General features: G+C 36.1%; 1 protein-coding gene across 1 annotated transcript in view; it reads left to right on the top strand.

Annotated features, from left to right (window-relative positions):
- Nucleotides 1–14,645, top strand: part of PITPNM3 (PITPNM family member 3) — a 753,676-nt gene that overhangs the window by 66,528 nt on the left and 672,503 nt on the right. Inside the window, 1 exon segment of the mRNA XM_053705246.1 lies at nucleotides 4,062–4,169. Within this exon segment, the coding sequence (XP_053561221.1) occupies nucleotides 4,062–4,169 (108 nt within the window).

The following is a 14,645-nucleotide window of genomic DNA, read 5'->3' as shown; positions in this document are numbered from 1 at the left end:
GAGAGATGCTTTGTTGTTGTCCGCGTGGTCTTCTTCTGGTGTCTGGCTGACTTTCCCGCATTTCTGGACATTCTAATTTGAGAAGTTGGCAGGCCTCTAAGATATCCTCTTTGACTTTCACTGTGGTTGTTTTACCATCCTGGAATATATGAAGTGCGAAGGGGAATCCCCATCGATACGCTATTTGATTCTTCCGTAGCAATTGTGTTAGGGGACGTAGTGCTGAGCGTTTCTGTAAAGTTCTGAGACATAAGTCTTGGTAGAATTGTATTACAGATCCTTTGAATTTAAAAGTCGGATTCTTCCTAGCTGCCGCCATTATCTCCTCCTTTTCTTGAAAGTGGGATAATTTAGATATTATATCTCTTGGAGGTTCCCCCTCCTTTGGTTTTGCTCTAAGAGCTCTATGAGCTCTTTCCATTTGAAATTTTCCGTCTTCAGATGTCCCTGTGATGGCTTGAAATAGATGTTTTAAATACTCATTTAGTTCTGTTGCAGTTATTGATTCTGGAACACCCTTTAGGCGTATGTTGCACCTCCTGCTTCTATTTTCTAAGTCTTCCATCTTTTCAAGAATATCTTCTATATCCTGTTGTTGATCTGTCAGTTGATGTGTAATGTTAGTGATATCTTCTTCTATGGATTCATCCTTTTCTTCTAGTGTTTCCACTCTTGTTCCAAGCTCCAATATATCTTGTTTAATTTCTGCAAGACTGCTTATTATTGTGTTTTGAAATGAATCCATTTTTTCCCACATCTTATTAAAGTTTGCATTGATATCTTTTTTGGAGACTAGGTGCCTTAAGTCCCCTTTAGTAGCAGGAATGTCACAATCATGTTGCTGAGGTTCCAATTCATGTTCTAACTCCTCATCTTGTGTGTTAGGTTCCATTTCCTTTATTTTATCACTTTTAGATGATTTGAAGAAAAGATTTGCTGCAGCAGATTTACATGGTGTAGTTAATTTATTTTGTCTTTTAGTTGCCATGTTGCAATGAATATTGCTAGTGCTAGAGTAACTGTGCTGCCTTTGCTTTTGTATGTTAATGCAGAGTCATCAGAGTTCAAACAATGCAGAAAGCAGCCTTTAAAGTCTTTAGTTAATGAGGGCAAATGCAGCTGTTATCTCAAACTGTATCTTCATTAAAATTTAAATGCTGCAGCTTTTTTTTTTTTCCCTCCTTTATTTAAAAAAGTTTATACATAGACCAGTTGTAATCTCTGTTGCCTTTAGCTTATATTGTAGCTTGGGAAAAGTTATGAGGGAGAAGTGCAAACTGTCACTGTTTCATTTCTCTGCTGTGTTAAGATTATGAACTGACTTCTCCACACTTGCTTTATCTTAATATTTATTTCCCTCAGTCTTAAGTATCACTATATGTAGTGCTAAAACCAACCTGGTTTATTTGTGTATTTATTTCCCTTTGCACTGTTTAAAATAGATTGTTAGGCATTGTGTGATATTCAGCAGCTAGCTAGGAGTCCTGTCTGGTGGCCATCTTAGTTTATTCCCACATGGCTATATAAAGTTTTATAACTGTTATATTCTCATCATCCTTAAGCATGTCTATTGTTTATAGGCTTACCAGACTTCTAGTGGAGATGTATCAGGTTATTGTTGATGCTGAGATGATTTTTCTGTCTCCATTTCTGAGTAGCTCCTTTTTCTTGTTTCCCTGCAGCTTGTAAAATCTTTTTCCAGCTTGAATTCCTTTATCTGCAGTTTTCTGATCACATTTTTGGTTGCTGTCTGCTATTGTAAAGTGTATTTAATGTCCTATAACAGACCTGCAAGCTTTTGAGAATTATAATCCCACTTTCTCTTGAAACTACAGCAGGAGCTCACACTTTACATGTCTGCCACCATGCTCATCCAGGCTCCACCCCCCATCACTTACTTTTAAACACACCACTCACTAAAACCTAGAAGGACGGCTAGAACATGTCATCTATTTAATAACATAGCACTCAAATCAGGGGCAAATATTGAGGGTCTTTGTCATAATGTCTTCCCACTTCTATGCTCAACAAACATTTCCTGAATGCCTAGGGCAGCATAAAACTTTAATACACTACTTAATACACCAGATAGTACACTATATATAATTAGCAGTAATGCATATCCATCATAACATAAAGGACCAGTAAATACAGTAGATTTGTATAATCATCAAATGCATAATAAAAAGACAATGCAATAGCACTTAGTCTGAAGTTCAAAAGAGTATTATTTTTTTTCTTACAAATTTCAAAGTTATGTGGATTTCCACTCCTCCTGTATCATGTGACAGCCATCAGCCAATCACAAATGCATATACATATATTATGTGAATTCTTGCACATGGTCTGTAGTAGCTGATGACTCAAAAAGTGCAAATGTAAAAAGACTGTGCACATTTTGTTAATGGGAGTCAGTTGGAAAGTTGTTCAAAGCTGCATGGTCTATTTTTGATCCATGAAAGTTTAATTTTGACTTGAGTGTCCTTTTAACCGGCCCCTTTTTCTATTATAATTAAAACCACTTAGTCTAGACTGATTTCTTAAATATTTCTTAATTGTTGGCTACTGTAAGAAAACTATGTTTATCTATAATCTTTCTAACTCTATCTTTATTTCTGTCTGCCTGTCTGTCTATTTATCTATCTATGTTTATTTTATTTTTATAAATACTCGACTTTACAATACCAAAGGAACTCAAATAAATCCAATCCGATTTCAATACCATTCTTGTTGCTATGACATTTTTTTATGAAGCTACAACTGTTTAATGTATTGAACTATATTCAAAGCAAGTATAAAATAGATTGGTTAGAACATAATAGTAATTGTAGCATTTTGGAAGTAAAATATTTTGCTAAAGATAATCAATGTATGCATACTGTTTTATTTAAATTTTTGAATAAATAACACTATTTGTAACAGAATACAGGAATGTTAGATATACATTATGTTAGTTACCTTAGTGTCCCTTACCCTTGGGAGCACTATTCTGCTTTTAATGCAATTGGAGTCTATCCAGCCATGTCCTTCGTCCACCCTTAACTTGGCCCACAGTATTTGTGGCTCTGCCCATAATGCACTCTGACTCCGCCCTTGTTCTGCTTAATTTTGTCCATGGGTTACTCTACACACGTCAAATTGTGCAATTCATCCAGCAGCAATACTCACAGGATAGAGCTTCAAGGAGTCACTACAAAACTCCCCAACAATAGTAGAAAAATATTAAAATGAAACTCTCCAACATGCCAAAGTTTCAATGCTTTATTCTAGAGAGTGCAGAGTCAAACAGCCACGACGTTTCGGGGAGCCATGCCCCTTAATCATGTGGTAAGTGATAGTAGTAGGTAGTAGGTGTACCTGTACTATCACTTACCACATGATTAAGGGGCATGGCTCCCCGAAACGTCGTGGCTGTTTGACTCTGCACTCTCTAGAATAAAGCATTGAAACTTTGGCATGTTGGAGAGTTTCATTTTTATATTTTTCTTTTTTTTTACTCTACACACGTACCACATTAACTCTATTTCCCAGCATTCTTTTTCTGTGGGAAAATATCTTGGTGTATGATGACGTGCAAATTGTTATTATTAAAGGGACACTAATAAAGCTGAGATTGAAATATAAAATGTTTAATTACATTTAATAAAACACAAACCATCATTGCTTTTGATGAAGTCTAATTATGAAAATTGTAGGAAATGAAAGAGTAGACTCCAAACATAAAACATAAAACGTATATATTTCACACAGTAGCTGATGACTCATTTATAGATGACCACAATTGGCCTCTCACAGAAGATTAGATCAATGAAAACTTGTTTATAATATGCAGTGTCTATTGCTTTATGGACACTAAAACTTTACAATTATATTTTTAATATTTAAATAACTAATATGCTTTTAAAAAAAAACATCTACATAGAATTATTCGTTGTAGAGTAAAAGTTTTTTCTTTTTCTTTTAACAAGTGACAAGTGTTTTTCATTTAAGAGTCATCATTTTTTTATTCATGTTTAAATTCAACCCTTCATCAATCATTTTGTTTGTTTTTGTTATTGCAGAGGACATTGTGGAAGGAAAGAGTGCAATTCTAATTGGTATGAGCCAATGGAATTCCAATGACCTAGTGGAACAGATTGAAACTATTGGCAAACTGGAGGAAAGCTCAGGTGAGATCTTGATTTAAAGTGGATTATTAAATGGACATAAAACCCAATTATAATTTTTTTATGATTCAGATAGATAATACAATTTTAAACAACTTTACAAGGTACTATCTAATTTGGTTAATTCTCTTGGTATCCTTTGTTAGAGAAAAAGCAATGCACATGAGTGAGCCGATAATATGCAACGTCAGCCACCAAACAACAACTCCTGAGCCTACCTATATCATGAAAATGAGACAAATTAGATAATAGAAGTAAATTGGAAGTTGTTTATAATTGCATACTCTCTCTAAATCATGAAAAAAAAAATTGGGTTTCATATCCTTTTAAGCACATGATGGATTGAGAGTACAGAGTTCTTTATTAAAGTACAACATGGGGAGACCCAGACTGATAGGATTAAACTGAGCTTTTATTAATGATTGCCATATTGCAAAAATTAAAACACATATTACAATAGTATAATATAGCTCTGATTCTTGGAGTCAGATAGGATCAGCTGACACATTTTGGGCATTAGCTATAGTCAAAGCTGTGACCCCTTATCTGACTTTGTGATTTAAAAAACAACTGGAACACTCTGATTGGCTATAGGATAAAACCAATCCTCCAATCATCACCCTGATTCAAAATTCACTTGTCTACATGTGTGATATCTCTATTATCTCCATTATAGAGCAGCACTACTTATTTAAAGGTACAGATGAACATGTTATACAAGCATGGATATCTGGAATAAAAGGGACAGCTGATTATGCTCCATCTCAGATATGATTAGCTTACACATCTACAAGTCCTCCTTTAAATGAATAATTAAGGAAATCGTATACCAACATTAAACAACTTTTACATCAGTGACATATTATACACCATTGTATACCTGTTTAATGTATTCACATAATATTCATATGTATGTCCTTGCCTGTCATATCTTAAATCATTTAATATCAATCTACCTGAGAACCCTTTCTTCATATTATAATTATATTAATAGCAGATATTTATGACATCAAATTCTGAGTTTAAAACAAGTGGTCTAGTTTTAAGTATGTGGATCCAGAAAACCTCCCATTTTGCCAATACCCTATCTATATCTCCCCCTATATATTTAGCTTTCCCAAAATCTATAATGGTCCATCTTAGTGTATCAGCCCTCTTATGATGTACATTCAGACATACATGCTTGTTCTTAGTCCTGGATGTTATATAATATAACGGTTTGAGGTCCCATATAAACTGTTTATTACACTAAATGGATTACGAAGCACACTTATGACTGTATTTTGTGAGTGTCCAAGTAACTAACTATTGCAAGAGTTCTTTATTAAACCATTATATATATATATATATATATATATATATATATATTTATATTTATTAAACCAATATATATATATATATATATATATAAAAATATATATATGTGTGTGTGTGTGTTTGAATAATGATTATTCTCAGCTCCAGCATACTCACAAAAACATAGGACAAAGAGCTCCATTCTAATCAATGCGAGAGCCCTATAAAATGCATCACATAAGGTTTTCCAGTTTTTAAAAAAAAATATTTTCAAGTTTAAACAGAGTCCCAAACATCAGTCAATGCTGCATAATCCATTTAACCTTCATTTATTATATGCATTCAAGCAAAGTAAACACACCCCTATGCCAAGGATGCCATATAGGGGCCCCAAGGTTGTTGTGTGGCTGGTTTAGTGCTTATATTTAATTACATTTTAGTATTATGTACAATTAAGTTAAATTAATTAATAGTAAGTAATTTCCTATTTAATTTGTATAATTTAATGTTATTATAATGTCATTTTTTTAGATATTGTCTACAGTATAAGTATGGTCTACCACCAATCCTGCTGTTAGTGACTGGCCCTTCATATTTGGGCAGTGCTACCATATACCTTGCATAGAGTCAATTCAGCAGTGCTATTCCAATCAATGAAAACACATCTAATTTTGTTTAAGAATGTTTTAGCTTTTTAATTTGACCTGTTTTGGACCTGTGGAAAACACAGTTTTGCCTGTTTGTGACTTGTTGTCCGTGTGAAAGTCATTTTATATGTGCAGTTCACATCATTATCATTTTAAACCAATTATTTTTGTTTAAAATTAAATTTAAAAATTTTGTTCAAATCATACATTTTTACACTTTGAAATTTGTACAATCATCTAAATGCTCATTTAGATATTGCAATAAAGTGTTAAATTTAAAAATGCTAATTATAAAATTAGTCAAAATTATATATGACATTATTGATTGCTCATATGAGTAATTAATATTATTGGCCTAAGTACAAAAAATGCATTTACATTAGATAGTAATTAATTATACTGAATTAATTGTATTTCATGTTTTACTTTATCTTTAGCCATATATCCTGCTTCCTTGCAAAAAGGTACATGAAATTCTTGTGATATGTTTGTTTCTTGCAGTTTTTAATTTGTTTCTTATGTATACAAAAACATTAAAAAACTGTAATTTTCTATGTAAAATGTGCATTGATTTGCTGTCCGCAGACACTCCCCAGACCTTTAAAAACCTTTTAAATGTTGTTTTCTTATCTCCATTACTGTGGTCAATGTGGAACTGATATAAATGAGATCTTGCACATATCAACCAATCATTGTGCAGCATGCATGAGGTACAGATTATTTATTTCATGGACTTCCCACCAGCCTCTCTGAAGGAAGAGGAAAAAAACATACGGCTAGATTATGAGTCTTGCGTTAGGGTTAAATAGCAGCGTTGAGAGGTCCCAACGCTGCTTTTTAACGCCGCTTGGTATTACGAGTCTGGCAGGTACAGGTGTACCGCTCACTTTTTTTCTGTGACTCGAGCATACCGCAAATCCCCTTACGTCAATTGCATATCCTATCTTTTCCATGGGATTTGCCTAACGCCGGTATTACGAGTCTTGGAAAAAGTGAGCGGTTCACCCTCTCCTGTCAAGACTCCTTCTGCATTTAAAAGTCAGTAGTTAAGAGTTTTATGGGCTAACGCCGTAACATAAAACTCTTAACTAAACTTAACTTAACTAAAGTGCTAAAAAGTATACTAACACCCATAAACTACCTATTAACCCCTAAACCGAGGCCCCCGCGCACATCACAAACAGTTAAATAAAAATGTTAACCCCTAATCTGCTGACCGGACATCGTCGCCACTGTAATAAATATAATAACCCCTAAACTGCCGCACTCCCGCATCGCAAACACTAAAACTGCCGTCCCTAACATCGGCGACAACTACCTACATTTATTAACCACTAATCTGCTGACCCCAACGTCGCCGCCGCCACTATACTAAATGTATTAACCCCTAAACCTAAGTCTAACCCAAACCCCCCTAACTTAAATATAATTTAAAATAATCCAAAAAAATTACCACAATTAAATAAATTATTCCTATTTAAAACTAAATACTTACCTATAAAATAAACCATAAGCTAGCTACAATATAACTAATAATTACATTGTAGCTATCTCAGGGTTTATTTTTATTTTACAGGCAACTTTGTATTTATTTTAACTAGGTACAATAGTTATTAGATAGTTATTAACTATTTAATAACTTCCTAGTTAAAATAAGTACAAATTTACCTGTAAAATAAACCCTAACCTAAGTTACAATTACACCTAACTCTACACTATAATTAATTAATTACCTAAACTAACTACAATTAATTACAATTAAATTAAATAAACTAAAGTATGAAAAAAAAAACCACTAAATTACAGAAAATAATAAAATAATTACAAGAATTTTAAACTAATTACGCCTAATCTAATCCCCCTAATAAAAGAAAAAAGCCCCCCAAAATAATAAAAATCCCTACCCTATACTAAATTACAATTAGCCCTTAAAAGGGCTTTTTGCTGGGCATTGCCCCAAAGTAATCAGCTCTTTTACCTGTAAAAAAAAGACAATACCCCCCAACATTAAAACCCACCACCCACACACCCAACCCTACTCTAAAACCCACCCAATCCCCCCTTAATAAAACCTAACACTACCCCCTTGAAGTTCACCCTACCTTGAGACGTCTTCACCCAACCGGGCAGAAATGGTCCTCCAGACGGGCAGAAGTCTTCATCCGATCCGTGCAGAAGAGGACCTCCAGACAGCCAGAAGTCTTCATCCAGACGGCATCTTCTATCTTCATCCATCCGGAGCGAAGCATTTCCATCTTAAAACCATCCGACGTGGAGAATCCTCTTCCATCCGATGACTATCACTAATTGACGGTACCTTTAAGTGACGTCATCCAAGATGGCGTCCCTTCAATTCCGATTGGCTAATAGAATTCTATCAGCCAATCGGAATTAAGGTAGAAAAAATCATATTGGCTGATTGGATCAGCCAATAGGATTGAAGTTCAATCCTATTGGCTGATCCAATCAGCCAATAGGATTGAGCTTGCATTCTATTGGCTGATTGGAACAGCCAGTAGAATGCGGGCTCAATCCTATTGGTTGATTGGATCAGCCAATAGGATTTTTTCTACCTTAATTCTGATTGGCTGATAGAATTCTATCAGCCAATAGGAATTGAAGGGACGCCGTCTTGGATGACGTCACTTAAAGGTACCATCATTTAGTGTTAGTCATCGGATGGAAGAGGATGCTCCACGTCGGATGGCTTGAAGATGGACCCACTCCGCTCCAGATGGATGAAGATAGAAGATGCCGCCTGAATGAAGACTTCTGCCCATTTGGAGGACCTCTTCTGCCCGGATCGGATGAAGACTTCTGCCCGTCTGGAGGACCACTTCTGCCTGGTTGGGTGAAGACATCTCAAGATAGGGTGATCTTCAAGGACTTAGTGTTAGGTTTTATTAAGGGGGGATTGGGTGGGTTTTAGAGTAGGGTTAGGTGTGTGGGTGGTGGGTTTTAATGTTGGGGGGCTATTGCTTTTTTTTTACAGGTAAAAGAGCTGATTACTTTGGGGCAATGCCCCGCAAAAAGCCCTTTTAAGGGCTATTTGTAATTTAGTGTAGGGTAAGGATTTTTATTATTTTGGGGGGGCTTTTTTATTTATTAGGGGGATTAGATTAGGTTTAATTAGTTTAAAATTCTTGTAATTATTTTATTATTTTCTGTAATTTAGTGGTTTTTTTTCGTACTTTAGTTTATTTAATTTAATTGTAATTAATTGTAGTTAGTTTAGGTAATTTATTTAATGGTGTAGTGTTAGGTGTAATTATAATTTAGGTTAGGATTTATTTTACAGGTATATTTGTATTTATTTTAACTAGGAAGTTATTAAATAGTTAATAACTATTTAATAACTATTGTACCTAGTTAAAATAAATACAAAGTTGCCTGTAAAATAAAAATAAACCCTGAGATAGCTACAATGTAATTATTAGTTATATTGTAGCTCTCTTAGGGTTTATTTTATAGTTAAGTATTTAGTTTTAAATAGGAATAATTTAGTTAATAATAGTAATTTTATTTAGATGTATTTAAATTATATTTAATTTAGGGGGGGTGTTAGGGTTAGGGTTAGACTTAGATTTAGGGGTTAATATATTTATTATAGTGGCGGCGACGTTGGCGACGTTGGCGGCAGATTAGGGGTTAATAACTGTAGTTAGGTGGCGGCGACATTGGGGGCGGCAGATTAGGGGTTATTAAATATAATGTAGGTGTCGGCGATGTTGGGGGCAGCAGATTAGCTGTTCATAGGGATAATGTAGGTGGCGGCAGTGTCCGGAGCGGCAGATTAGGGGTTAATAATATAATGCAGGTGTCGGCGATGTCGGGGGCGTCAGATTAGGGGTTAATAAGTGTAAGATTAGGGGTGTTTAGACTCGGGGTTCATGTTAGGGTGTTAGGTCTAGACATAAAATGTATTTCCCCATAGGAATCAATGGGGCTGCATTAGAAGCTGAACGCTGCTTTTTTGCAGGTGTTAGACTTTTTTCAGTCAGCTCTCCCCCATTGATTCCTATGGGGAAATCGTGCACGAGCACGTTTAGACAGCTCACCGCTACCGTAAGCAGCGCTGGTATTACAGTGAAATGTGGAGCAAAATTTTGCTCTCCGCTCAATTTTCTGAGGCTAACGCCGGGTTTGTAAAAACCTGTAATACCAGCTTTGTCTTAAGTGAGCAGTGAGAAAAAAATGCTTGTTAGCTCTGCACACCATTACCGACAAAAACTCGTAATCTAGGCGATAATTTTTAGACTTCAATTACTAGAAAAGGTAGAAAAATAAATAAATAATTCATTATGGATAATTAATATGTTATGTGTAAATAGCTTTTAAGTTTAATGTTCCTTTAAAAGAGCATTAAGCGCAGTAAATAGATGTAAAATATAAAATGTTCAAAGCAAACACAGGCCTGAAAATAGATTGCAGATATATTTATTTTTTTACTTCTTAGCTGTTTAAATATAAAATAAACAAGTGTAATGTTTTAGTTTCTAAAAAGTACTTTAGTTTATATAAAAATTATATAAAGTAATGGTTTCCACAATACTGAAACCTTTCTCTTTTGCTGAGGATTATTAGGGACAGATATAAAGCACACAGTAAGGTGTCTAAACTCTGTCCCCTCAGCTAGTTTTTTACATAGTTCGGTGAGTGGACAGTTTATTGCCATTTTATCTGATCCTAATTCTTAGTAAAATAGAAAAAAAATTAGATAAGGAGAAACCTATGTTTCAAAATTACGGTGCCCATTACTTTATAGAAGTGTGACTAATGCTATCATTAATGCTTCTAAGATTTTAAATGGTATTTTTTTAAATTTAGATTGCCACATACTTTGAAATTCTGCCATAACAGGACCTATTTTTATTTATAATTATTCTTTATGACTGACAAATTGATCAGATCCTTACAAGTACAGGACATTTTGATAAAATACCACCTTGGTTGAAACCCCGACTTTTCTTCATACATAGTACTTAAACCCTACAACACTAAAAGTAAATGGTCTACAACTATACCCGTTACCCTTATACATACAGGGGCATACTAGAAAATGGTCAGAGACTAGGAGATGATGGGGCCTATTTATCAAGCTCCATATCGAGCTTAATGCCCCATGTTTCCGGCGAGCCTTCAGGCTAAAGACCGCTGCTCCATAACCTGGCCGCCCACTCTGAGGCGGCGGACAGACATCGCCGAAAATAAACCCGATCCAATACGATCGGGTTGATTGACACCCCCTGCTAGCGGCCGATTGTCTGCGAATCGGCAGGGGGCGGTATTCACCAGAACTGCTGGTGCAATGATAAATGCCGAGAGCGTATGCTGTCTGCATTTATCGAAATTGAGTTCAGAATCCCTTTAAGGATAGATGCATATTGTCTCACATTCATTAAAAATAATTAATGTTGGGCACATCTATTCATTCTGAATGAATGCTAAATGTCTGAAGAGTATTCAACACTTGTTTTTGCAAAACAAAAAGTGAATTTGCTTTTATCAAATCTAACATTAGAATATTCAATATAACATTTAAATAGCAAATGTAATATTTGGATAATAAAACATCAATATCTGACTGTTGTGTCTGTATGGCTTCAATGAAAGTCTATGGGAATCAATATTAAAAAGCACTATGTTGCATTACATTTTTAAATACTAATATTTGCTGAATGTCAATATTTGTTTTAGACAAACATTAGAACGCCAGAAAAAATGTCAGAGGTAACATTCATTCTACAATTCAAATCTCAAAATTCTAACATTTTTCTATCTCTTGTGTATTAAAATCACCAATATGTTATTGGGGAGGAAAAATATTCTCCAAAAAGAAAAAATACACTAAAGGCACACCTGTGAACATGCAGAGAAATAACAAAATTTATGCTTACCTGATAAATGTATTTCTTTCCGGACATGGAGAGTCCACAAAACATTCTAATTACTAGTGAGATATTCACTCCTTACCTGGCAAAGAGCACCCCAGCAGAGCTGTTAATTATCACTTCCCTTACCCATAACCCCCAGTCATTCAGCCGAAGGGAAATGGAAAAAAAAGATAACACAAGGGTATAGAAGTGCCTGAGGACTATAAAAAAAAACTGCCCTCTTAATTTGAATAAGGGTGGGTCATGGACTCTCCATGCCCGGAAATAAATACATTTATCAGGTAAGTATAAATTTTGTTTTCTTTCCTATGGCATGGAGAGTCCACAAAACATTCTAATTACTAGTGGGAACCAATACCCAAGCTAAAGGACACAGAATGAATAGGAAGGGAGAACAAGACAGGCGGACCTAAACTGAAAGCACCACCGCTTGAAGAACTTTTCTCCCAATAAAAGCCTCAGCTGAGGCAAAAGTATAAAATTTGTAGAAGTTGGAAAAAGTATGTAAGGAGGACCAAGTGGCCACCTTACAGATTTGCTCCACAGAAGCTTCATTTTTGAAAGCCCATGAAGATGAAACAGCTCTAGTGGAATGAGCTGTAATTCTCTCAGGAGGCTGCTGTCCAGTTGTCTCATAAGCTAAACGGATAACACTTCTCAACCAGAAAGAAAGAGTGGTAGAAGTGGCTTTCTGACCCCTACGCTTACCAGAGAAAACAAAAACAGGGCAAAAGTCTGATGAAAATATTTAGTTGCTTGAAGGTTATACAAGCACAACATCCAAGTTATGCAAAAGACGTTCCTTCTGGGAATAAATAATATTGCGATCGGACACTACCTTAGGGAGAAACCCCAGCTTAGTACAAAGGACCGCCTTATCAGCATGAAAAATAAGATAAGGGGAATCACACTGCAAAGTCGAAAGTTTGGAAACTCTGAGATCAGAAGAAATAGCAAGAAGAAAAGCCAAAATTCAAGGAACCCTTACTTTCTTTCAAGAAAAACCTTTTGAATCACGCCAATGAATTTATTTACACCATACCCTATAGTAAATTCTGTGAGTAACTGGTTTACGAGCCTGAAGCATAGTATCTATGACTTTCTCAGAGAAGCCACGTCTAGCCAAACTTAGATGTTCAATCTCCAAGCAGTCAGCTTCAGAAAATCCAGATTTGGATGAAGAAAGGGACCCTGAAGTAGAACGTCCTTCCTGAAAGGTAATCTCCACGGCGGAAGAGATGACATCATCACCAGATCTGCAAACCAGATCCTGCAAGGCCATGCAGGAACTATTAGAATCACATTAGCTCTCTCCTGTTTTATGCAAGCAATTACTCGTGGAAGCAACACAAACAGAAGAAACAGGTATGCTAGATTGAAGCTCCAAGGAACCGCTAGAGCATATACCAGAATGCCTTGAGGATCTCTTGACCTTGAACCGTACTTTGGAAGCTTGGTGTTTTGACGAGACGCCATCAGATCCAACTCCAGAACACCCTACCTGAGAGTTATCATTGTGAAAACCTCTAGGTGGAGAGCCCTCTCTCCAGGATGAAAAGTCTGCCTGCTTAGAAAATCCGCCTCCCTGTTGTCCACCCCTGGTATGTGGATGGCAGAGAGATGGGAATTCCCACTGGGGAATGCGAGTCACCTCCTTCATTGCCAAGTAACTCCGAGTTCCTCCATAATGATTGATGTAGGCCACCAAGGTGATGTTGTCTGACTGAAATCTGATAAATCGGACCAAAGCTTGTTGAGGCCAAGCTATTAAAGCATAGAAAATTGCTTTCAACATCAAGATGTTTATTGGAAGAGACAACTCCTCTGGTGTCCACAGACCCTGTTTCTTTAAGAAACCCCAAACTGCTCTCCAGCCTAACAGGCTGGTGTCCATGGTCACAATCACCCAGGAAGGCCTCAGGATGCATGTGCCCCAAGACAGATGGTCCTGTGAAACCCACCACGAGAGCGAGACTCTTGTTGGGGAATCCAAATTTATCTTCTACAAGAGATCTGAGTGGTCCCTGTTAAATTGACTGAGCATGCATAGCTGCAGAGGTCTAGAGGTCTCAGATGGAACCAAGCAAAAGGAATGATGTCCATGGAGGCAACCATTAGTTCAATCACCTCCTTGCATTGAGCCACAGATGGATGAATAGCAGACTGGAAAGACAGGAAAGGAACATGAAGTTTGTATTTTCTGTTGTCCGTCAGAAAAATCTTCATGGACAGGAAATCTATGATTGTTCCCAAGAAACACACCCTTGTATCTGGAACAAGGGAACTCTTTCCCAGATTCACTTTCCACCCGTAGAAAAGTAGAATAGACAACAACATCTCGGTATGAGATCTTGCTAAATGAAAATATGGCGCTTGAACTAGAATATCGTCTAGATAAGGTTCCACAGCAATACCCTGGGACCTCACCACTGCCAGAAGAGCCCCCAGAACTTTTGTAAAAATTCTGGGAGCTGTAGCAAGGCCAAAAGGAAGGGCAACAAACTAGAAATGTTTGTCCTGTAAGTCACACCTTAGATATTGGTAATAATCCCTGTGAATAAGAACATGAAGATATGCATCCTTCAGATCTATGGTCATCATGAACTGACCCTTTTGGACCAAAGGAAGAATAGAATGGAGGG

This window comes from Bombina bombina, chromosome 3 (assembly GCF_027579735.1).
Source record: "Bombina bombina isolate aBomBom1 chromosome 3, aBomBom1.pri, whole genome shotgun sequence".
Taxonomy (NCBI): domain Eukaryota; kingdom Metazoa; phylum Chordata; class Amphibia; order Anura; family Bombinatoridae; genus Bombina; species Bombina bombina.
This window is presented reverse-complemented; position numbering and strand designations above follow the sequence as displayed.